The sequence below is a fragment of the Centruroides sculpturatus genome, unplaced genomic scaffold (assembly GCF_000671375.1).
Source record: "Centruroides sculpturatus isolate CEXI.00-Female unplaced genomic scaffold, Cexi_2.0 scaffold21, whole genome shotgun sequence".
NCBI classification, from domain to species: domain Eukaryota; kingdom Metazoa; phylum Arthropoda; class Arachnida; order Scorpiones; family Buthidae; genus Centruroides; species Centruroides sculpturatus.
In genome coordinates, this window is record NW_019384490.1 from 83,472 (window position 1) to 108,925 (window position 25,454).

General features: G+C 32.7%; 2 protein-coding genes across 2 annotated transcripts; one reads left to right on the forward strand and one right to left on the reverse strand.

The window, feature by feature from the left end:
- Window positions 1-8,255: 8,255 nt before the first annotated feature.
- On the forward strand, window positions 8,256-8,564 carry LOC111621729. The gene has a single exon (XM_023363957.1). The coding sequence runs from the start codon at window positions 8,256-8,258 to the stop codon at window positions 8,562-8,564; it is 309 nt and encodes a 102-aa protein (XP_023219725.1).
- An 11,024-nt stretch (window positions 8,565-19,588) lies between these two features.
- On the reverse strand, window positions 19,589-24,070 carry LOC111621730 (organic cation transporter protein-like). Its single transcript, XM_023363958.1, has 9 exons — window positions 23,982-24,070; window positions 23,575-23,918; window positions 22,870-23,038; window positions 22,662-22,809; window positions 21,025-21,110; window positions 20,549-20,763; window positions 20,216-20,397; window positions 20,015-20,136; window positions 19,589-19,917 (listed from the first exon to the last, which is right to left on the reverse strand). The coding sequence occupies exons 2-9, from the start codon at window positions 23,642-23,644 to the stop codon at window positions 19,890-19,892; spliced, it is 1,020 nt and encodes a 339-aa protein (XP_023219726.1). The 5' UTR covers window positions 23,645-23,918; window positions 23,982-24,070; the 3' UTR covers window positions 19,589-19,889.
- Between the last annotated feature and the right edge of the window lie 1,384 nt (window positions 24,071-25,454).

The following is a 25,454-nucleotide window of genomic DNA, read 5'->3' on the forward strand; positions in this document are numbered from 1 at the left end:
TATATACTTTTTAAATTATAATTTCATGTTTTTAATAGTAAAACTAAACTAATAATTAACAATATTGATTACATGTTTACCGTCTGGAACAGCTGTTATCAGCAACGAAGTGATGCCCACTGAAAGGTATCCAAACATTAAAATACGTCTTCTTTCAAAGCGAGGTAAAATAATGTTCAATACACCACAAACAGAATATTGTAATGAGGAATATATGACAAAAAAAAGAAAAACGTTTCCTCCTGTGATATCTGCATTTAATGATAATGCGTAGGCGTCAAATATTATTACTAACCTGAAAGTAGTGGAAGAGATTCAGTAGTGTGTTTAAATAATTAGGATAAGTATATAAAGAAGGCAGTCGGTTGGGGTATATCACTCCTAGGGTTGCCACCTTTTTAAAATCGCTGACTCGGACGGCAGGTGAGGTTTGTTCGAACAGAAGTTCCTGATGCATGCGTATATCATTTTGCAATGCGAAGAATAATTTGCAGTGCATGCTGGTTCTAAATCAGTTACAGTTAGCGACTAGGGAGACTTGGATTAGAGTAACGTAAGTGACCTAGCTCTATTGGATACTGGAGGTGTATATGATTACGAATGAACAGTACAAGCAAAAAACAAAGAAAAGATCGGCATGTTACGCATGATATCCCCGGACGGCGAGTCGGATGGTAACACTATTCTGTGCTCATTTCAATAGGACTCCCCTTCCGCCCCCGTATGCTACGCTACTGTCTTTAAGCCAACGACTACCACACTAGTAATTCGGTGCACGGGGGAAGAAATATATGCAACGGTTTGCATATAATTTTGTACATATCCATTTCAACTTGCACAACCCGCAAAAATATTAATTAATCCCGGAGCCCGGAGATAACTCACTCAATCCCCGGAGTCTCTGGGTCAAACCCGGACAGGTGGCAACCTTAATCACTCCATTTTTGTAAAGTGATACCGTCCTATTAATACAGGTCTTAAATTACAATTCAATGTTGAGAAATATACAGTAGATCGTCGTTTATCCGAAAGTCAGTTATCCGAAAGAATTCCAGTCGTCAAATTTAAATTTTCGCTAGTGCTGTGGAGCTGCAATCTTTGACTATATCTTGGGCTATTCCAATATTTTTTTTGTTGATGTGTGTGTTTTAGCTGGCAGCACTGGCACTTTTGTGTGGTATTTTTCTGAGGATTGTGTATTGTGCTGAATCGAACGTTTTTGATATTAGATTAACTTCTAAAGTATAATTTTTTTGTTTTCATATTTTTCAATATATTTATTTTGTTTGTAAAAAATAAAGAAATAATTTTTAACGATACAATAGCCACGATTATTATTTTAAAACGTTTACGTTAGGATTAACATCGACGAAAATTCAACGCGAAGCGATACGCAACGGAGAAAAATTTCAACGTGGAATAGGTTAATATATTTTTTCGTACATATTCGGTTATCCGAACAACCCCAGTCCTCAATTGATTCGGATAAACTGCAATACAATTTATTATTTGTATAAATTTAAAAAATGCACAGAATTATCTCTTATAAATGAAAAATTATTTAATACGCGAACATATCGAAAACTCATGAAAAGTGCTTACCATAAGATGTACATGATGAAAGTAATCTTGCGCAAATCTTTATTCCTGATCAAGTGCAAAAAGTTCATTTGCCTCTTGTTTTCATTCTGTAAGAGTAAGATCAAATACAGTAGAAAAAATCGCATCTAGTAAAGAAGAATTTCATATATATTAATTATATATTTATTACATACCAGTAGATTTTTCAGGAGTGTATTTATAAGGACCATTTATTAAAGTGGGAAAGCCGACTGCATTAAGGATGATCTGATTTTATTTACTTATTTATCCATATTATTATTATATTGTGTAAATAGAAATCCCCGATAAATTTGCGGTCAAATAAGATTACAACAAATCTATAGCAACTTTCAGTTTTGACAAGGAACGTACAAAAGTAACTATTTTTTATAAAACGATTAATTTGACAAAAACAGCTGAAAAAATTGAGCGAAGGGATATGAGTCGAACTGAATTACAGTACTTTATTAATATACCTCTGAAATAATTTAGTTTTTCTGCTTTCGGGGCGATGCACAATTATTNACGTTTTTGATATTAGATTAACTTCTAAAGTATAATTTTTTTGTTTTCATATTTTTCAATATATTTATTTTGTTTGTAAAAAATAAAGAAATAATTTTTAACGATACAATAGCCACGATTATTATTTTAAAACGTTTACGTTAGGATTAACATCGACGAAAATTCAACGCGAAGCGATACGCAACGGAGAAAAATTTCAACGTGGAATAGGTTAATATATTTTTTCGTACATATTCGGTTATCCGAACAACCCCAGTCCTCAATTGATTCGGATAAACTGCAATACAATTTATTATTTGTATAAATTTAAAAAATGCACAGAATTATCTCTTATAAATGAAAAATTATTTAATACGCGAACATATCGAAAACTCATGAAAAGTGCTTACCATAAGATGTACATGATGAAAGTAATCTTGCGCAAATCTTTATTCCTGATCAAGTGCAAAAAGTTCATTTGCCTCTTGTTTTCATTCTGTAAGAGTAAGATCAAATACAGTAGAAAAAATCGCATCTAGTAAAGAAGAATTTCATATATATTAATTATATATTTATTACATACCAGTAGATTTTTCAGGAGTGTATTTATAAGGACCATTTATTAAAGTGGGAAAGCCGACTGCATTAAGGATGATCTGATTTTATTTACTTATTTATCCATATTATTATTATATTGTGTAAATAGAAATCCCCGATAAATTTGCGGTCAAATAAGATTACAACAAATCTATAGCAACTTTCAGTTTTGACAAGGAACGTACAAAAGTAACTATTTTTTATAAAACGATTAATTTGACAAAAACAGCTGAAAAAATTGAGCGAAGGGATATGAGTCGAACTGAATTACAGTACTTTATTAATATACCTCTGAAATAATTTAGTTTTTCTGCTTTCGGGGCGATGCACAATTATTAAAAAAACATCGAATTACAATTAATATTCCTATTTTATTAAAAGACGGGAGATAAACGGAAACGATTTTCATATTGTATAACTCTGAGTTTTTCATTAATTAATAACTAAGCATAAGTGCCATTTTAGTCGCACATTTGAAATCGCACCATTAATTAAAGTCCTTCTGCTAAGTTCTCAATTAAGCCCTTTAATTAAAGACCTTAGATACAGTTTCCATTTAATTTGTACAACAGACAGAAACGTATTAGAAGTGTTTATATACAATTTATGTTCTATTTGGACACTTTAATGTGTGGTCACTAAGAAAGTCGTTTAATGTAATTCATTGTTGGTCGATCAGAACGGGAGGAGGAACAGGTATGATGAAGGACACAACACATTAGAAACAGATCATTTCTGGAAAAAAAACATGTATTTTCCGATGTCCAGTCTACACAGAACTAGAGGCTGACGCCTTAACTTCCTCCGCCACTCCTTACGTCCCATTTTCTGTTCCATTTCCAAATACACACTGATTTTATTTTTTAAATTCAACAGTCCTTTCGAATCAAAGTAGAAACGTTAAGTTATGTATTATTAAAATCAATTTACCGTTCTAATTTTTTAATAAAGTTCTTCAATAACTTCGGGTAAATCGTCGGTGTGTCTTTTATTCTTTTCCATTATGTTTCGTATAACGTCTTCGGCTTTACGTAGTCGACCGTGAGTAATCAGACATCTCGGAGACTCCGGTATATAACTAATCCAAAATATATTTTCATAACATATAATATAATTAAAACACTAAATTAACATTACCTGATGAGCAGGAGTATTATAATAGATGGCAAAATGCCGCATAATTGAATATAAGTCCAATCTTTGAGGAACCAAGACACTCCGNGAAATTCCTGTATATTATCCTGTGGATGATTATCTTCAATATGTTTTTTCATACTAGCGACTAATTCAATCATTTCTTTCTTACATACTGTATTTTGAATTGCACCCTGCATGCCGGTTTTCCTGGATTTCCAGAAATCAGTTTGTACTGGTTCCAGATATTATCGAACCTTCTTCCTGCACTCATTTTTACATATGCAAATTTTAGTGTAAATATTTACGTTTTATATTTGTGGCGTAGTAAACACTAGTATTGTGTTTTATTCCAAAGACACATGGCAAATTTTCCATCAAATTCCTTTATTAGTTGAGTCGAGGATTGAAGAGAAGGGAACCGTTGTCTTCAATCCTCGACTCAACTAATAAAGGAATTTTATGGAAAATTTGCCATGTGTCTTTGGAATAAAACACAATACTAGTATTTACTACGCCACAAATATAAAACGTAAATATTTACACTAAAATTTGCATATGTAAAAATGAGTGCAGGAAGAAGGTTCGATAATATCTGGAACCAGTACAAACTGATTTCTGGAAATCCAGGAAAACCGGCATGCAGGGTGCAATTCAAAATACAGTATGTAAGAAAGAAATGATTGAATTAGTCGCTAGTATGAAAAAACATATTGAAGATAATCATCCACAGGATAATATACAGGAATTTCAACAGCTGAGTGAGTATTTTGAATCATTATGTTTTAAAATTTTCTATAGCTTGCTATAAAGTTTTACCTGAATCATAACTTGATTTGTATCTTTATGTATATATAGATATTCTTTAGTTCTTCATCCCAGTTATCTCCATAGCGTTACGAAAAAAATAACAGTCCTTTTCCAAAAATGTATAGGCTAACACATATATATTCTTATCTATTATCTATGAAAATTTTATTAATTACTTTTGCAGTGAAAATTTTTTATAACATTTTATTAATTACCATATTAATTGCCTTTATGTTATTTTATTCGACTTTTTTTAATCAAAGTAATTAAATCGGTCTAAACTTCTACCATTCTTACCATGTAAATGTCCCGGGAAAGCAGTCACCAGCTGTTCTCAATGTCAATTGGTTTTTAAACAATATAGACTGCACATGTAAATTTTAACGCCTGTCAAATGAAAGAATAACAATCTCTGCAGCTATATTTATCAAATACAAAAAATGCCGCGGGTAACAGCTAGTACCATATATTAACAAAGTTTCGCATACATTTAATTTTACATACTTGTTCGAAGATATGAGATTTCCTGGTAGTGAAACCAGAAAATTTTTATATTTGTGTATTCTGATACAAGCAATTCAACTATTCTTTAATGCATCCATGTGTATTAATTAATAGCGTTCTCTAATTTTTCGTAATTATAACAAATTAAAATACACTAAGTACGTCATTATGATTGTTATTTTTATGTTTTTGCTGTAAACATTTAGGAAATTTAGTCTATACTGTATTGTAGTCAATATATGAACATTGCCAATGTACGTTGTTATTTTGTTCAGTGTATGAATTTAATATACGACTTACCATATACATAGAACGTCAGATTACATGCTGTAATTCCTGCAGACAAGAAGAAACGAGATACAGTAAACATCCAGTAATATGGAGAAAATGAACAAAGAATCCCAAAGGTTATATGAAACACGAGACCCCATATTATCACCGGTCTTCTGCCATATCTACGTAAATATCGATATAATTAATATGCTTTTATAAAATTACAGTATAACATTTCAATGAAATAAAAATGGCAGGTTTTCATACCTATCAGATATCTGACCAGATACAATACCGGATAAGAAGAATCCCACGAAGTAAGAAGATCCAGCGAGAGAACTCAACCAAGAACTTTCGCAAACTAAATTCCACTAAAAATTTCAAATAAAATCAACTTTTGAATACACATTTAATTGAAAAGTTTTCATTGTTACCTTTTCAATGACACTGTTTTTATATTGTGAATGATCGTATTCCCACGAGCGACAAGGAATCTTTGAAAAGTTCTTTCCATATTTCGTATCGTTAATATCGTATACTTCACATCGACTATGCGTTGTTTTCCCGTTTCTGATGTCCAGAGGTACGCTGATATTTTTCCACTCTTCCACGGTCAAGTTAATGTATTTCGGTGTTCTCGCGCACCAATAATCCACCTTGTACGCCAAGAAGGGCCAATTTAAATTGTTTAATGCCGTAACAATGACAGACCACGCCATTACCCTGATTAAAATTTTCTGCCATCTTCCAAATGTACCGATAAGATCTGTAAAGTCTTGAAATTCTTTCGCCGTTTCCTATCAAAACAATCCAGCAACGGTTGCATAACTATTCCGGCTGTTATGAAAAGTTATTTAGAGAATAACTTTTATGATTTTAATTATAATACACAGCATATAATCATAAGGTCAGGACACGATACCGTGATGCATCGCAGTAGTCGCCATATTGAGTGCACAGTTCACGTATCAAAATATAGACTTCATGCTGTGTAGACTTCGAGTTCGAACGTAGAATTCCTTTTAAAATTTCACATGGAGTATCTTTTCATTTAAAGGTTACTCTGACACATGAACACTCCTGGATCTGTCAGATGAAAAACAAAGCAATGTTATACCTTTGGCTGTCAAATTTTTACAATTCGGTGCTAATATGAAACTATTTTAAAATATATATACGTAAAAGATATCCAACTAATTGAATTCGAAAGTGGCAAACAATTAGCTTCTCTAGAAACAACGTACAGTACACACAGAAAAAACTCAATATGCCACTGCTGCGATGCATGACGATATCTTGTCTGCAGGAAGAAGGTTTGATAATATCTGGAACCAGTACAAACTAATTTCTGGAAATCCAGGAAAACCGGCATGCAGGGAGCAATTCAAAATACAGTATGTAGGAAAGAAATGGTTGGTTTAGTCGCTAGTATGAAAAAACATATTGAAGGTAATCATCTACAGGATGATATACAGGAATTTCAACAGCTGAGTGAGTATTTTGAACCATTATAAGTTTTAAAATTTTCTTAATAAAAAACCTTATGTTTATAGACCTTGTTATAAAAATGTTTTTATATGTTTACGTAGTATAAAATGGCAAAAACTTACCTTTAAAGGTAGGGATGAGTTTTATATATATATATATATAAAAGAATAAATGCTAATAACGGACAAAATCGACATTAAGTCTGACCCTACTGAAAATACACACGACCTCGTTTATTTCCTATATTTTCTCACTACCTCGAATAAACTTTAATAGCATTGATGTCCTCATATATCATGTCAAATTTCGTTTCTTAAAATCTTTACCAAATCCTAATATATTCAGCAAAATAGAGCCAATACACAAACACAAACACCTATACATTCACCCAAACATACATACATACATGTCCACTAACTTTTTTTGTGGTTCATGTTTTCTTTTTTGAATTCACTGGGTCTAAAAACGTGGTAATTTGCAAAATGCTCGAATGGTCAAATTTAACACGATTTTAACGTTATTGCTCTTGCTACAATTGGGAGAAAATTGTCGAAAGAAGAAATAGACAGGAAAAGTTTGGCTTTATGCCGGGAAGGGGTATGACTGATGCTATCTTTGAAACAGCTAATGGAAAGACACAGGGAATGCAAGAAAATTTGCACATGGTGTTTATAGATCTGGAAAAGGCTTATGATAGGATACCGAGGCAAGAAGTATGGAGACGTTTAAGAAAAAACAATGTTCGATAAAAATATGTTTTAGGCTCGTCAGGGATATTTACGAGGGAGCGATGGTTCAAGTTAAGAATAGTGTTGGCCGTACAAAAGGGTTTTCCGTTAATGTTGGTTTACATCAGGGATCGGCCCTTAGCCCGTATCTGTTTGACATGGTGTGAGACATGAAGTGTGAGGCGCCGTGGAGTATGCTGTTTGCGGATGATATTGCGCTGTGTTAACCTTCCCAAAAGGCCAAACAAACTTCCCAAACAAACTGAAAGATTGAAAAAAAGTTTTGGAAGAAAGAGATATGAGGTTTAGCAGAACTAAAACAGCATACACGACTCTAAATGGCAGGGACGAGTGCAATTGTAAAATCAAAGTGTGCAGCTATCTTCGGTTTCGAGTTTTAAGTATCTTAAAGCCTTTGTCCAGATGAGGGAAAATTAAACTCGAACGTTCAGCATAGAACTCAATATGAATGGATGAACTGGAGGAAGCTGAGCGGTGTGGTATGTGACAAGAAAGTTAGCAGCAAGCTGAAGGTAAATTGTACAAATCGGTTGTTAGACTTGCAATGTTATATGGAGCTGAGAAACGGGCAATCATAAGACCCCAAAAATAAAAATGGAGGTGGCGGTGATGAGAAAGATGAGATGGATGTCAAAGAAGGATAGAATAAGGAACGATTTTATTAGAGGTTCTGTTAAGGTGGGCTCCTTGATCAGGAAGGTGCAAGAATGTAGGTTGAGAGGTTTTGACCACGTAGAGATAAGAGACAATCGGAAAACTGGTAGTAAAATGAAAGAGGAAAAGAGAAAGACCAAGAAAGATAAAGTGGAGGAAAACTTGAATCAGAAAGGACATAAGAGAGGAGCAATTGATAGAGAGAAATGGAGGAAACGTATTAGAGAAGGAAACGCCGACCTCATATAAACATGGGAAAAGACGAAGATAAAGAAGAAGACTCTTCTTGCAACAATGTACTAACTACAATTGTAAGAATATTTTTAGAATACTTCGAAAATCATAAAAATTTATTCACCTGCAAATACATTTACATAACTGTTAACATTTAAAGTGTATTTCTACAGATTGAATATATCCATTCTAATGACTCTAAACGAGGAATTAACATAATTGTGTTACTTTCCGGTTGATATATATACCTAACATGGGAAAGTATTAGCAACAATAAATGTATCAACAGTCTTCTCACATCTTCATATGACGAATGTAAAGTTTTATTTGTTAGTTATTTTGTTAAAAATTAAAAATACAACTGCCGAAAATAAATGAAAAATGGTGCAGAATGAGATACAGAATATATCCCGTGAGAGTTTATTTTATACACTTATTTCGATTGATTAACGTTTTATAAAGATTGATTTGAAATAATTCGCGTATACGTTACGTAAATAAAAAATCCACTATTAAGTATTGTAATTTATTATACCATCAAACTGTACTGTAATTTTTCATAAAGGTTACACTTGTATTTTCATTGTTAGTCACTTTCAAATTTTCTTTAATGAAAAGGCGGCAAAAACATTTTTACGAATGTAGATCGTAAAATGTTATAAATTAGATTCGCTCTATAGAAAAATCGCATATTGTAGTTTTTATTCTCTCCACCAAGCGTGTATGTAAAATGCCAGACTAATCTCCGATAGCCTCAGGACTTGCGTGCAGATATAACACTCATATTCAATGGGAAACCGATACAGCGAGCACCATTAGTTAGTAGTGAGGCTATCAGTATGTGTTTAACTATAATTTGTAATGTCCTCAAAGCAGTGATATGAAATAATAAATATAATTATTACCTCAACTTCAGTTGATCCGTTTCTGTTTTCTGTCGTTGTAGCCATGGTGTTCCTGATTAAAGTTGTATGCTTTAAAGATGAATCAAGATCCTACATAAAAAGTAACAATATAATCGTTTTGTCTTGTTATTACCAACCAGAAAACGAAATGACTATTATATATTATTATCTATAATATATAACAGTTTACCAAAGAAGGGAAAAGAATAAACGAAGTGTGTTGTAATAATAATACTTTATAATGTTTATATGCAAGGAATAGTTGATTTTTATTTGTTGTAATGCGAAGGAAAATAGCATTTTGAAATGTTATATATCATATTATACACGATTTAATAGGAAACTTCATTTTAGCAGTTAACATTAACGATAAAGTATTTATTTATTCTAGAATTTCGGCATTCAGAACAGGATGTTTCCTTTGTATTCTGTATGAAAAAAGTAAAACTGTAGACTTGGGATGCACACCTTTACTTATTAGAAAAAAATATAAGCTTAAAATTATATATTTTTTACAGTTAAAATTTGCCATTCCTGAATGCATATAAAAAATGGTTAGTTGTAGGGAAACTATTAAAATACCATTTTTAATCTAATCAAATATTAAAATTTTTATTCCAGAGTAAGTCTAAGATAGTGATATATGTAGCTTAATAAAAGCCATTTGGGGCATTCATTTCTCTATGTAAGACCGCGCCTTTATACATAACCCCTTGTTTAAAAAAAAAACACTAGCATCTTACATGCCGTAAAATACGATACACAATAAACCTAACATTATAAGAAAAATATAAACTTTTTCGACTCACTGTATTGTGTTGAGCACAAGTAAATAAAACAATTTATGTTTGTAGATCTGCAGTTTCTTTAAAACTTTGGGCCGCATCACGAGAACGTGCGATTACATTGTTGTTACCAATATGACGATGTAAAAGTATGCTTCGTATAAAATTTATTGCTTCTGGTAAAAACTGATGACAATAAGAAAGTATAGGCGAAATGTCGGGATTGTTTTATAAAAACAATCCCGATAACTGTTCAACGAAACACAAGCAACTGTATTGGAAGCAATATTTCAGTTAATATATCGCTATTTGCGATTGCTTTCAAATAAATGGAAAATGAAAAAGATTTCAGAAAACGCAATGCTTTAGCGATTTCAAGTTTTTACGCTGTTGAAATGTTGCCGTAGCATTGAAAATTTTTAAGAAATATATTTCTGAAGGCAAGCGAAAATTAGGAAAAAAAATAGAGTCAAATTCAAAACGATACGAGACGTTGTTGAATTTCCACAAAACGTTTATATTACGAGTAAAACGTACATACAGTTACAAAAGTTCACAAAGAAAACAATTACAATACTTCAGGTGTAACTAAGTTCAAATACTTTTAAGCTACAACAACAGGTCCGTCGAAAAGGACACCTTGCGACGAACTCCTTCAAACGTTAGTTACCGCTCATCGAGACGAAACAATCTTCTAGGCAAGCTTAGGCGAAGCTAAACGAACGTGAGTTCCCTGGAAATGTCCTTGGCAAACTAAACTTCCCGCCTAAATTCAATCCTCTTATACGGATTGAGACAAATGGAATTCCACCAATCAGCGCTTAGTAGCGCTATCAGACGTCCGCTGGTCGTACGATGTATTCCAGCCAATCGGCGGTCGAGTTTCCAAAGTCGCCTCATCGACGTTCCCATAGTGGCAACCGTCGTTCGATTGAAAAGCGGGAAATCCTATGTCGGACGATTTTATCCCGACAAATAGTATTTTGGATTATGAATGGAGAGCAAAGTCGATTAATATTATAAACGGCTGGTTAGAAATTGTCAACGGAAAGACAACCTACAAAGGAATTTGCCTGCAAAATGTATTCAGAAAGCTAATGACATTAGAAAGGAAACATGAAAGACGTATCTTTTTGCAGAATTTTTTAGATTGGCTCAATATATGAAGAAACGAAATTCTCTCTAAATGGTGTATCGTGGGCATATTTTCCGAATGCATTTATTAAGCTATATCACGAGCAAGAAATATAGATATAGAAATTTTAGGTGTGGTAGCTGATGAATACGTAGATTTAGTATATGCTTGAGAAGAACTATTTAAAAATAAAATGGATAAAAAGAACAGGTTGGTAACCCTTACAATGAAAGTGGAGATATTGGAACATGACATAAATAATTTTAAGTGTTTTTCAGGGAGGAGTACACGCCGAAAACATCATTGTGTGTGTCATGCAATTAGAAAAGCGTTACTCTGTCTTCTGAGGTATGTAAAAAAAATTGGTTAAATTTACCTTAGGTAGCCAAAATGGCGGCTCGTTTCAGATTCCAGCAAACAAAAAAAAAAAAAGGAAACAGTGGGGACGCACGTTCTAACCTAACCTAACCTAACCTATTCTAATAAATTACCATAATTATTTCCGACCAAATTATTTGAATAGGTTAGGTTAGGTTATGTTAGAACGTGCGTCCCCACTGTTTCCTTTCTTTTGTTTGCTGGAATCAGAGATGAGCGGCCATTTTGGCTACCTAAGGTAAATCTAACCAAAAAATTTATTTATTTTCTGTAAAAATCATCTTCTCGTGAAAAATTTGTAAATCAATTAATTTTTTATATTTTATGCTTTATATGTGAAGCGTTTACACAGAAAAGGGGCTGATATAGGGCCGAAATGCATTTGTGATTTGCAATAAAGCAGTACCTAACCTAATAGCTGAGAGAAAGTCTACCGTTTTTACTAATTCAGATTAAAGAGACATATACTAAATCTATGTGTTTATTGATATGTATAAATACATATCTTTCACAAATTTTTATATTGTTATAGAAATATAAAAAAGTTTTTTAAAGTAGCTATATCACGTTAATGAATGAAAAATACTTTAAAAATATATATTGATAGGTTTTGAATGCAGAAGTCAATTTCAAGGATATTCTTGAATAATAACGAAAATATTGCAAGTTTAGATAAAACAGCAATTATGTTATTTTTTCTGAGATAAAGGAAGAGCAGACAAACAGCCGGACTGTCGACAGTGGGAATTTATTGGTCTACAATTTTTTAAATTGTAGCCCTATAAAATTTCACTTAAAGCTCATTTCTTCTACCAACAAACTCGCATCCAGATAAATAATAAATTTAGATTTCCAACGTAATTAACATTAATATAATGTATACAAAATGTATTTTTTTAAAAATTTATTGCACAACTGTATTTGCATTTTCTATAATTAACAATTTCGAATGTTTATTACCAATTTAATTATTCATTGCTTTAAAACGTTACTTTTACAACATTTAGAGAACAACTTTATTAATGTTCTAAACAATTTATTATTATGAAATAAAGGAATTTATTCAAATTAACGAAACTCACTTTACAGCTAATCATTCTCTTATTATAAACTTTATATTTAAAATTATTAAGTACTGTATTTACCATTTAAACGTGTTCACGACATCAACCATAGTATTTTTAATATTCTGTCGTTTTCTTAACGTTTTACAGTATTGTTTAATTTTTGGATAGAAAAAAATAAATATTAAATTTTACTTGAAATGTAATGATTGCTACATTACTTGTGACATTTCTATAACATTCACTTGTTTCTGAATTAAGATTTCGCTTTAAAATACGACAGAAAATGAATTAATGCTTAAAATATCTTAAAGAGAATTTTCTTTATACTCTAAAATAGGGTGGAAGAAACACTTTCCTCATAACTTAGGAAACAAGAAAGTATCGCTATTATTAAAATAAAACTGACCTTATTACAACTGAAATCGTTGAAACTCTTTGTTCGATATTATAAATATATAAACATAACTCAAGTTAATAGAAGTATTTATATTATATTAACATCACAATATCATACAAATTCTTATTCGCGGCTTGTCTTGTATATGTCTGATGTATAAAAATTAGCTGGTGAAACGGCATGTTTTTTTTCAAAAGTTATAATACAACTGTCCTTGAATAATATTTATTCATGAATAAAATATTCTTTTAAGTATCACTAACGATGCATTAATTACAATACATCTAATTATTCATGGATTACATCAGAGCCAAACTTTGTAACCACGTATCGAAGACACACATCGCCTATCAGAAATACACTGTCCTGCATTTCCTATTAGAATATTGTTACTCATATACGATTAAAATACTATAGGTATCACTGTTCTAAAGAAAATATGACTTTATGGGACTTTGTGTTAGATTAACAAAGCACTACTTACCGATGAATACGCAATGTAAAAACTTTGAGAAAATAAGAAATTAGTTTATAATTAAACTTGTTTTGTCTTATTTAATTAAATATATTTCGATGCTTCTCTTTTATTACTTTTTGTTTTTGGATTTGTAATTGAGATAGCAACTGGTTAAAACTTAGTTCGTACCAACGTAACTTTAGCTTTCAGTTTTCTGTTTACGGCTAAGAGGCGCATTAAATTAGTATTTATAATATATTTGCAGCAAATCTACAAAAATATTACACATGTGTAAGTGTATTGTAACAAATTTATTAGAATAAGGTATAAATATAACGCAGCCCAAATAAGTATGTAGTAGTAATTTGCTAGCGAACCGAAATTTGGCCGTAATGTGAGTATAGGAGCGAATTACGTATAGCACAGATCTGTACTTACGAAATATTTATCAGGTGATTAAAATAATTTAAAAATAAATGATTATTAAAACTTGAAATAAATTTTACCTATTACATGTTTTGTTTCCATTTATTGCTTGTCTTAAATTAACAGACGAAACGTTTCCATTAGAGAACGACTTTTTTTGTAGTGTAAAATGACATTCTGTATCTACTCGCTGCTTGGTAATTTTTTATAAAATCTAGTGTTATTGCGCTTTGCGTACATATGTAAGAAGTTGTGACCTTACGGGTCGGCACCTCAGTGCCCTGTCAGGATTGACAGCACCGCGTTTAGAGGAACACGGAAGCCGAGATGGCAATACTACATCACACCAGTAGCGTGCGGTCATTGGAAGCGGCGGATACGCCGCTTTCCTTGTATTTTCTAAAAAATAAGAACATATTAATTTTAATTATATGAAAATAATCGCACAATATTTTATTATAATCGCATTATGTATCTTATTACACATTTCTATACTACACGTGAAAATAAAGATAAGATTGCTATTGTATATTCGAATATAAGTGGTGGAGTAGCGGAGTGGAAACGCTGTATTATCAGTATCCAAAACGCCAGATTCGTGTACGCGCTTTACAGAGCACCAACCTCACCCGGTTTAGCCGGTGGAAGCCTACGACCTCGGGTGGCTGCTACACGTATAACGCATCCGATTCTATCCGGGACCGGTTCCGGGCCGTTAGCCGCCCGCCTGCTAGATATTTGGCTACCCTCGCCCGATTACGCGAATTACGAGTAGATTTATAAGTTAACCCAACCGATAAGAATTGACTGCTATGTTTTTATGATAGTTCTGTATAGTTGACAGGAGTTTTAAAAAATCCATTAAAATATTTGATATTTTTATTCCGCTCTCCGATTTTATATTACTCACGGATTTCAATGTTAAACCATATCACGGATTTCGTATATCCTATCTTTAAGGGGATGTAGAAAAAAACGTGTACAATTCTTGTACAATGTTAAAAAATTAACTGTTACTTTGACAGCATCATTTACAACTAAATTTAATGAATGAGAGAGATGCACGAGGTACNATACGCCGCTTTCCTTGTATTTTCTAAAAAATAAGAACATATTAATTTTAATTATATGAAAATAATCGCGCAATATTTTATTATAACCGCATTATGTATCTTCTTACAAATTTCCATACTACACGCGAAAAAAAGATAAGATCGTTATTGTATATTCGAATATTAGTGGCGGAGTGGAAGCGCTGTATCGTCGTCATCCAAAAAGGCAGATTCGCGCACTCACTTTACAGAGCACCAACCTCACCCGCTTTAGCCGGTGGAAACCTAGGAAAACCTCGGGTGGATGCTACACGTATACTGCATTCAATTCTATCCAGGGCATCCAGTTGTGGGCTGTTAGCCGCCTTCCCGCTAGATGGCTTTGGCCGCCCTCGCTCGATTACGTAAATCACGAGTAGATTTATAACTTAACCCAACCGATAAGAATTTACTGGTACGTTTTTATGATAGTTCTATATAGTTGACAGGAGTTTTAAAAAACCCGTTAAAATATTTGATATATTAATTTTGCTTTTATTCCGCTCTCCCATCTTATATTACGGATTTCAATGTTAAACCAGTGATATTACGATTTCGTATATTTCATCTTTAACGAAATGTAGAAAAAAACGTGTACAATTCTCGTACAATGTTAAAAAATTAACTGTTACTTTGGCAGTGTCATTTACAACTAAATTTAATGAATGAGAGAGATGCACGAGGTAGAGAAAAAGCTCTAGAATTTATTTTCCTTAAATTTACGATTTATGTATCCGTTGTCATAAAAGTTTGTCTTTCCACTTTTTCCCGAGACTACAAATATTCGAGTACAAAGTAACCGGTTTCGACTTATTTCTACTTAAGAAGTAGTTAAATAATTAAGCGATTAGAGAATGGGGGACGTAAATAAAACCCTGTCGAAATAGACGAAATATTACTTAAAAGCTTAACCGAACATTCTTTGTGTGTGCATATTTCTATTCTAATAGTTCGGCCTAAGAGTAACTAAATTTGATCCACAATTGAAATGCGTTCAATCAATACAAACGAGTTATTGAGGAATTTTAGTTGGTGAGGCCCCAGTACCAGTATTTAGTGGTGTTATTTATCCCAGTGTTTCTCAACGTTTTTCTGCTCGCGACACACCTATAACTCGACACGACTCAACACGGCACACCAAAATTTTATTCCCCTTAAAAACATATATATTAATTATATTGCTAATAGAATTACGTTATGCCACTAATCTATTATTTTTATTATTATTAAAGAGACATCAATTCGTGCGTTTATTAAAATTTATGAACTTTAATTCACTGTACAGACGGCTGATCCGTGGTGGAATCGTTGACAATGTTAGTTTCATTTCTTCATCGACGGATCTGTGCCTCTCCCTCTTTGATGCTTTAATTTCATTCAACGTCGAGAAGCCCAGTTCACACAAATACGTAATTGAAAATGGCAATAACATATTAACTGCCATCTCGGAGATAGCCGGGTATTCACTCCTTATTGCCAACCAAAATGTATCCAAAGGTACTTCGAGGAGTTGTAATTTCAATGTTCTGTCTGCTTTTAATTCCGCGAGTTCCTCTTGTAAATGAATAGGTAGAGATTCTGAAATCGCACGAATGGATTACGAACCCAGTCGATATCTTTAACACTGTCTCCGAAATACTCTACTGCAGGATTTGTAAATGTTGTTTAATTAGATCCATCATCACTTTATTACCGGAAGCAAGTGACCGTACAGTCGAGAACATTTCAAACGAACCATTTTCAATTCCCTGTATCCACAAATTTAACTTATTCACAAATCCTTGAATCTTATCCATAGAAGTAAGAATATTTTCGTTTCTATCTTGCATTTTTCTGTTTAGCTCGTTCAATTGTACGAAAATATCAGAAAGATTGGCCAACTTACATACCCATTCATCGTCTGCAAGTAAATCCGCGTACTCATGCTCCTCGACAGTCAAAAATGCACGTACCTCGTCTTTAAGTTCCAATATTCGCATTAACACTTTTCCTCTTGATAACCACTGTACCTCTGTATGTAACAGGAGTGGTGTGTTCTGATTCCATTTCCTGACACAAAACGGAAGATAGCCGTGAATTTAGGGGTCGCGATTTGACAAGGTTTACGATTTTTACTACTTCGTCCAGCACAACTTTCAGAGATGGCAAAGATTTAGCAACAATGGCTTCGCGGTGAATAAGACAATCCTAACATCGTATGTTAGGATTAATTTCACGTACTTGAGCTACAAATCCTTTCACTCGGCCTGTCATAGCTGCGGCTCCGTCTGTACAAACACTAACACAGTCCTTCCATTTTAATTCATTTTGGAGCACATATTCGTTAGTTACACGAAATATTTCTTTCACCGGTTGCTCGCTCGGGAAGTTGTTTGCAAAAAAAAATAAAATTAGTTGAGATTACATTACCATCGATGTACCGAATATAAGCAAGAAGTTGTGCGTGGCCGCTAATATCGGTGGACTCGTCGATCTCAAGTGAGAACTTTCGACTGCTGTTGATTTTCTCCTTCATAATGTCTTCAATGTCACTGGACATCTCAATAACTCGGCGATTGATTGTGCCATCAGAAAGAGAAATTTTTGATATTTCACTAGCAGCTTCTGAACCCAGGACTATTTTCAAAATCTTTTCACCAGCAGGCATTAACTGGGTTAGTCCGGACTTTGAAACCGCCCTATTCTTTACTGGGCATGGGAGATTCCGTGCCTACTTACAAAGGTTTGGCAAATCTTCAACGGACATCTGTATCATCTGTAATTGCCGTGATGGGGTTGAGCACTATATATATACACGTGTCCAATGACCGAGGATGCTGGGCATGAGCTTGCCCTTGCTTTTAACCACAGGGGTATTAATTGGCCTTGTGAACTTCATGTCCTTCTTAAGGATAGTGACACCTACAAAGCATTTAAAAAATTGATTCTTAAGTATCACATACGCTCCGTCATTCATAAAGTTGGTCAAGTTTGTCATCGGACACTATTTTCATTTGCTCCCTCCACATTATCATACATATCATTATTGTTCTGCTGCAACATATATCTGTGTAATGTTTATTATTACTATTGGTATTGTCTATTTTATACTACTGTACTGTACATGTTATTCCACTCTCAAATTATGGATCATATCGGTAGATTTGTATCGGTCATCTCACCATCTGTTCATACTTCTTCTCTATTGTCATACTGTTTGTACGTTATCTTTCTGATATTATGTATGTATTTACCTGTGCTTTGATATATCTCTATTTAACCCAATTATGCTCTGGCGGTATCGGAAGTAAATAAATATAAAAATAAAGATGAAGCAGGCATTATTACCTCCACTGCATCTCTGAAGCAGGTGAATCGGTGTAGGAATGTAATAAAGTTTAGGAAGCACTAACAAACAGGGACAAGTACCAAAATAAAGTAGTAAAAGACTGGACTAATCCCAGCACTTTTGGGAAAGCACGAACACAGAACAATTGGCAAGAGTAGCAAAACACCTGTGAGCAAATTTATTTTATATTTACCGGTAATTTCTTAGAATACATAAAAATGCGTGGCTTGTAATAAAGAGTAAACAAACATAATCATATTTCACCAGTGCCCGCGTCAGAGAATGAAACACAAACATAAGAAACAAAGCAACTGTTATAAAAATATATAAATAAAACTTCATAATTAATAGAATATGTAAAAGTTCACGTCACACCTTTCAGCTTGTGACGGCACACCGGTTGCGATACACTGATCTAGCCTACAATCAATCCACAATTCTAGCCATTTATATATTTGTTTGACACATAGTTGCATGCCCCATTTTGTAGTAATCGAACAATTCTATCAATATTTAAAGATTATTCTTTAGCTAATGAGTGTATTGTAATTAAAAAACACTATATTTAGCATAAATAATAGCATATTAAAATGCCTAATACATGCGATCCAATATAATTAATGTATTTATAAAATAATTTTTATTACCGATACTTTGTATTTTGGGAAATTCCCTAAACGGTAAAATATAAAGGTTCAAATTCCTACAATTATTGTCTGTTGGGGCAGAAGATACGTCTAATGGGTACAAAGATGACCATTTTCTATGGGAAATGATCAACTTTGTACCCTTAAACGTATCTTTGTACCCATCATTATTAGTTTGGTCAAATCCAATATAGGGAAAGCCGTATGGAGAGGGAGAAACAAAGTCTGATTTATTCGGAACACTTCATCTACGCATAATTCTTGAAGTTCCTCGCTCCAACTCGAACCCACGTTTTCAAAACTCGTAAACAACGTTTTTGAATTGTCTTTTTGGATAATATAAAATTTTAAAAAATATTTGAATTTATTCGCCCATTTACATTACTTTTTAATAACAAAAAATCGTTTACATGCATTTTATTTTTGTAACATACAATACAATACCATATTTGAAATATATTTTAAAATAAATCTACGTCACAACATTTAAATCTTGTTTTATATAAAAAGTCCTACCTGGCAAACCTACTGGCCACTAAAATATATATTCATTAAATAACACTAATTTATTTCTTCTCGCCATAAATAAAAAACTTTTCCATGTAAAAGAAAGACTTTTCCGTGCAATTATAATTAAAAATATATAATAATTATGTTTTTAACATTAAGTGATTTCCTCATTTTGAAGTAGTAATTAATTTCATTCTTCTTTTCCATGTTTTTTTTATTCCTCTTCATTTTCTGCTGTGTTACTGCAAAAATTTAACAACATATTACGTGAGTCGATTAAGTGAGAATAATATTATAAAATGTAATTATTTTCTAAAAAATTCTGTAATAATTTCTTACTTGACAATAATATCATGCAAACGAATATTTTTGGTCTCGGGTAAAGGCAAAATGCACAAACCAGACGAAAGAGTCAATACACCTACTATAATAAAGGGAACGCTCCAGTACACCTTTTCACTCTGTGCAAATACAATAACATTATATTGTAAAGTAGTATAAATAAGTTAATCAATGTTAAATACGAGTGTGAAGTCCTACAAGATCTTTCATAAAAGGTGCAGCGATCGCTCCGATTCTGGCAAATGTAGAACACGATCCGATACCCACGTTACGAACTACAGTCGGGTACAATTCTAAAGTATATCCATATATTGTACTTATTGCAATAGTCGTGAAGCATCTGCTTAACACTACGAAGGCAACCCTCAGCCATATAAGATCTGTTTTAAAAAGACCGTAATTATCAGATTCCTGATGAGATCATAAATGCTAAGCCGTTTCAAAACAAAATTATACACTTTCTAAATTATAATTTCATGTTGTTTATAGTAAAACTAAACTAATAGTTAACAATATTGATTACATGTTTACCGTCTGGAACAGCTGTTATCAGCAACGAAGTGATGCCCACTGAAAGATATGCAAACATCAAAATACGTCTTCTTTCAAAGCGAGGTAAAATAATGTTCAACACACCAGAAACACAATATTGTAACGAGGAATATATGAGGAAAAACAGAAAAACGTTTCCTCCTGTGATATCTGCATTCAATGATAATGCATAGAGGTCAAATATCATTACTAACCTGAAAGTAGTGAAAGAGATTCAGTAGTATGTTTAAATAATTAGGATAAGTATAAAGAAGGCAGTCGGTTGAGTTATGTCACTCCATTTTTTGTAAAGTGAAACCGTTCTGTTAATACAGGTCTTAATTTACCATTCAATATTATAGAGATATTATACAATTTATTATTTGTATAAATTTAAAAAATGCACAGAATTATCTCTTATAAATGAAAAATTATTTTATACGCGAATATATCGAAAACTCATGAAAAGTGCTTACCATAAGATGTACATGAAGAAAGTAATCTTGCGTAAATCTTTATTCCTGATCAAGTGCAAAAAGTTCATTTTCCTCTTATTTTCATTCTGTAAGAGTAAGATCAAATACAGTAGAAAAAACCGCATCAAGTAACGAAGATTTTCGTATATATTAATTATATATTTATTATACACCAGTAGACTATTCAGGAGTGTGTTTATAAGGGCCATTTATTAAAATGGGAAAGCCGACTGCATTAAGGATGATCTGATTTTATTTACTTATTTATCCATATTATTATTATATTCTGTAAATAGAAATCCCCGATAAATTTGCGGTTAAATAAGAATAAAACAAATCTATAGCAACTGTTAGTTTTGACAAGGAACGTACAAAAGTAACTATTTTTTATAAGGCGATTAATTTGACAAAAATAGCTGAAAAAATTGAGCGAAGGGATATGAGTCGAACTGAATTACAGTACTTCATTAATATACCTCTGAAATAATTTAGTTTTTCTGCTTTCGGGGCGATGCACCATTATTAAAAAATATCGAATTATAATTAACATTCCTAGATTTAGTATATGTCTCTTTTTATTTTTCACATTATAAATATCTAACATCATAAGTCAGAAGAATCACATGTTACAACAATAACGTTAACAAATATGATAAACTGTAATGGAAACATAATGTATGTATGAGTCTTTTTTAAAATGGTTAAATCATTGTTCTATGTTTTTGTAAACCTGTCGTTCTAATTGCATGTATTCTGATAACGTCTTAAATTACACGATATGGTTTTAAATACCTTACAGGTATAATTATAAGTAAGAAGATACTACGTTATTGTTATTGTAATAATGTGTAAGGTAATAATGTATATTTACTGTTTTAAGGATTTTAATTGTACCTGTGTAATAGTGTCATTCAATACACATTCTTGTGTTTTTTTTGGATTATATAAAATATTATTGTGAGAGTCGTACAATTAGAAAAGCGTTGCTTTGTCTGCTGAGGTATGTAAAAAAAATTATTTATTGTCTGTAAAAATCATCTTCGCGTGAAAAATTTGTAAATTAATTAATTTATTGCTTTTTATGCTTTATATGTGTAGCATTTACACTGAAGAGGGGCTCATATAGGCCCAAAATGCATTTGTGATTCGCAACAAAGAAGTACCTAACCTTATAGCTGAGAGAAAGACTAACGTTTTACTAATTCGGATTAAAGAGACATATACTAAATTTACGTATTCATCAGCTACCACGCCGGATATTGAGATTAACATTCCTATTTTATTAAAAGACGGGAGATAAACGGAAACGATTTTCACATTGTATAACTCTGAGTTTTTAATTAATTAATAACCAAGCATAAGTTCCATTTTAGTAATTTGAAATCGCACCATTAAAATCCTGCCGTAAAGTTCTCAATTAAGCCCATTAAAGCCCTCAGATACAGTTTCCATTTAATTTGTACAGCAGACAAAAACGTATTAGAAATGTCTATATTCTATTTTAACCTCCTCCACTATTCTTTACGTCCCATTTTCTGTTCCATTTCCAAATACAAACTGATTTTATTTTTTAAATTCAACAGTCCTTTTGAATCAAAATATAAAAGTCAAGTTATGTATTATTAAAATCAATTTACCGTTCTAATTTTCCAATAAAGTTCTTCAATAACTTCGGATAACTCGTCGGCGTGTCTTTTATTCTTTTCCATTATGTTTCGTATAACGTCTTCGGCTTTACGTAGTCGACCGTGAGTCAGCAGCCATCTCGGAGACTCCGGTATATAACTAATCCAAAACATATTTTCATAACGTATAAAAACAATTAAAATATTAAATGAACATTACCTGATGAGCAGGAGTATTATAATAGATGGCAAAATGCCGCATAATTGAATATAAGTCCAATCTTTGAGGAACCAAGATACTCCGGTAAGTAGAAGCGTCCCCGTGGTATAAAGAAAAGACTGAATTACTATTACCTTTTCTCTGTAGGTTGGTCCGACCACTTCCATAACTATACACAAAGACAATTTAGTATTGTTAATGTTATATTTACAAAAAACTTTGAGTCTGAAATTTCAACTTAAATGTAAATATTCACACTGAGATTTGCATATGATTTGTTCATAGTAAGTGCGTATTCACTTAATGGGAAATCTGCATTAAATACCCATGTTTCAGTTGAATGACATGAACTTAATATAATATATTAAGCAAGATCCTCATAAAGTTGACTTTACATACTTCTTCGAAAATATGAGATTTCCTCGTATTGAAGTCAGAAAACTTTCATATTCATGTATTCTGATACAAGCAATCCAACTATTCTTTAATGCATACATGTGTATTAATTAATAGCGTTCTGTAATTTTTTCGTAATTATAAGAAATTAAAATGCACTGAGTACGTTACTATGATTGTTATTTTTAGGTTTTTACTGTAAACATTTAGGAAATTTAGTCTGTACTGTATTGCAGTCTATATGTAAACATTGCCAAAGTACTGTACGTTGTTATTTTATTCAGTGTATGAATTCAATATACGACTTACCATATACATAGAACGTCAGATTACATGCTGTGATTCCTGCAGACAAGAAGAAACGAGATACAGTAAACATCCAGTAGTATGGAGAAAATGAACAAAGAATTCCAAAGGTTATATGAAGCACGAGACTCCATATTATCACCGGTCTTCTGCCATATCTACGTAAATATCGATATAATTAATATGCTGTTATAAAATTACAGTATAACATTTCAATAAAATAAAAATGGCAGGTTTTCATACCTATCGGATATCTGACCAGATATAATAGCAGACACGAGAAATCCTACGAAGTAAGAAGAGCCAGCTAGAGAACTCAACCAAGAACTTTCGCAAACTAAATTCCACTGAAAATTTCAAATAAAATCAACATTTGAATACATATTTAATTGAAAAATTTTCATTGTTACCTTTTCAATGACACTGTTTTTATATTGTGAATGATCGTATTCCCACGAGCGACAAGGAATCTTTGAAAAGTTCTTTCCATATTTCGTATCATCAATATCATATACTTCACATCGACTATGGGTTGTTCTGCCGTTTCTGATGTCCAGGGGTGCGCTGATATTTTTCCACTCTTCCACAGACAAGTTAATGTATTTCGGTGTTCTCGCGCACCAATAATCCACCTTGTACGCCAAGAAGGGCCAATTTAAATTGTTTAATGCTGGACCAATGACAGACCACGCCATTACTCCGATTAAAATTTTGTGCCATCTTCCAAATGTACCGATAATGTCTGTAAAGTCTTGAAATTTTTTCGCCGTTTCCTATCAAAACAATCCAGCAACGGTTGCATAACTATTCCGGCTATTATGAGAACTTATTTATAAAATAACTTTTATGATTTTAATTATAATACACAACATATAAACATAAAGTCAAGACACGATACCGTGATGCATCGCGGCAGTCGCCATATTGAGTCCGCAGTATCACGGTATAGACTACATGCTGTGTAGACTTCGAGTTCGAATGTAGAATTCCTTTTAAATATTGTGCTGTGTGAACCTTTCCAAAACAAGGCTGAAAAGAAACTGCGAAGATTGGAAAAAAGTTTTGGAAGAAAGGAGCATGAGGATTAGCAGAACTAAAACATCATACACGATTCTAAATGGCAGGGACGAGTGCAATTGTAAAATCAAAATGTGCCGCTATATTCGGTTCCGAGTTTTAAGTTTCTTGTAGCCTTTATCGAGATGAGGGAAATTAAACTCGAAAGTTCAGCATAGAACTCAATATGAATGGATGAACTGGAGGAAGCTGAGCGGTGTGTTATGTGACAAGAAAGTTAGCAGCAAGCTGAAAGGTAAATTGTACAAATCGGTTGTTAGACCTGCAATGTTATATGGGGCTGAGAAACGGGCAATCATAAGACCCCAAAAAATGGGGGTGGCGGTGATGAGAATGATGAGATGAATGTGTGGAGTGTCATAGAAGGATAGAATAAAAAAGGATTTTATTACAGGTTCTGTTAAGGTGGGCTCCTTGATCAAAAATGTGCAAGAATATAAGTTGAGGCGGTTTGACCACGTAGAGATAAGAGACGGTCGGAAAAATGATAGTAAAATGAAAGAGGAAAAGAGAAAGACCAAGAAAGATAAGGTGGAGGAAGACTTAAATCAGAAAGGACTTAAGAGAGGAGCAATTGATAGAGAGAAATGGAGGAAACGTATTAGAGAAGGAAACGCCGACCTCATATAAACATGGGAAAAGACGAAGATAAAGAAGACTCTTCTTGCAACAATATACTAACTACAATTGTAAGAATATTTTTAGAATACTTCGAAAATCATAAGAATTTATTCACCTGCAAATACATTTACATAACTGTTAACATTTAAAGTGTATTTCTACAGATTGAATATATCCATTCTAAT

What these genes read in the sequence shown, in the direction of transcription:
- LOC111621729 (XM_023363957.1), top strand. Translation starts at nt 8,256, where the DNA reads ATGGAGGTGGCGGTGATGAGAAAGATGAGATGGATGTCAAAGAAGGAT.
- LOC111621730 (XM_023363958.1), bottom strand. Translation starts at nt 23,644, where the DNA reads ATGTTTACTGTATCTCGTTTCTTCTTGTCTGCAGGAATCACAGCATGT. An exon ending in ATAATACTCCTGCTCATCAG is followed by an intron (nt 22,810 to 22,869) that starts GTAATGTTCATT and finishes GTTTTGGATTAG; the next exon opens with TTATATACCGGAGTCTCCGA. An exon ending in CACCTTTTATGAAAGATCTT is followed by an intron (nt 20,137 to 20,215) that starts GTAGGACTTCAC and finishes GTATTTGCACAG; the next exon opens with AGTGAAAAGGTGTACTGGAG.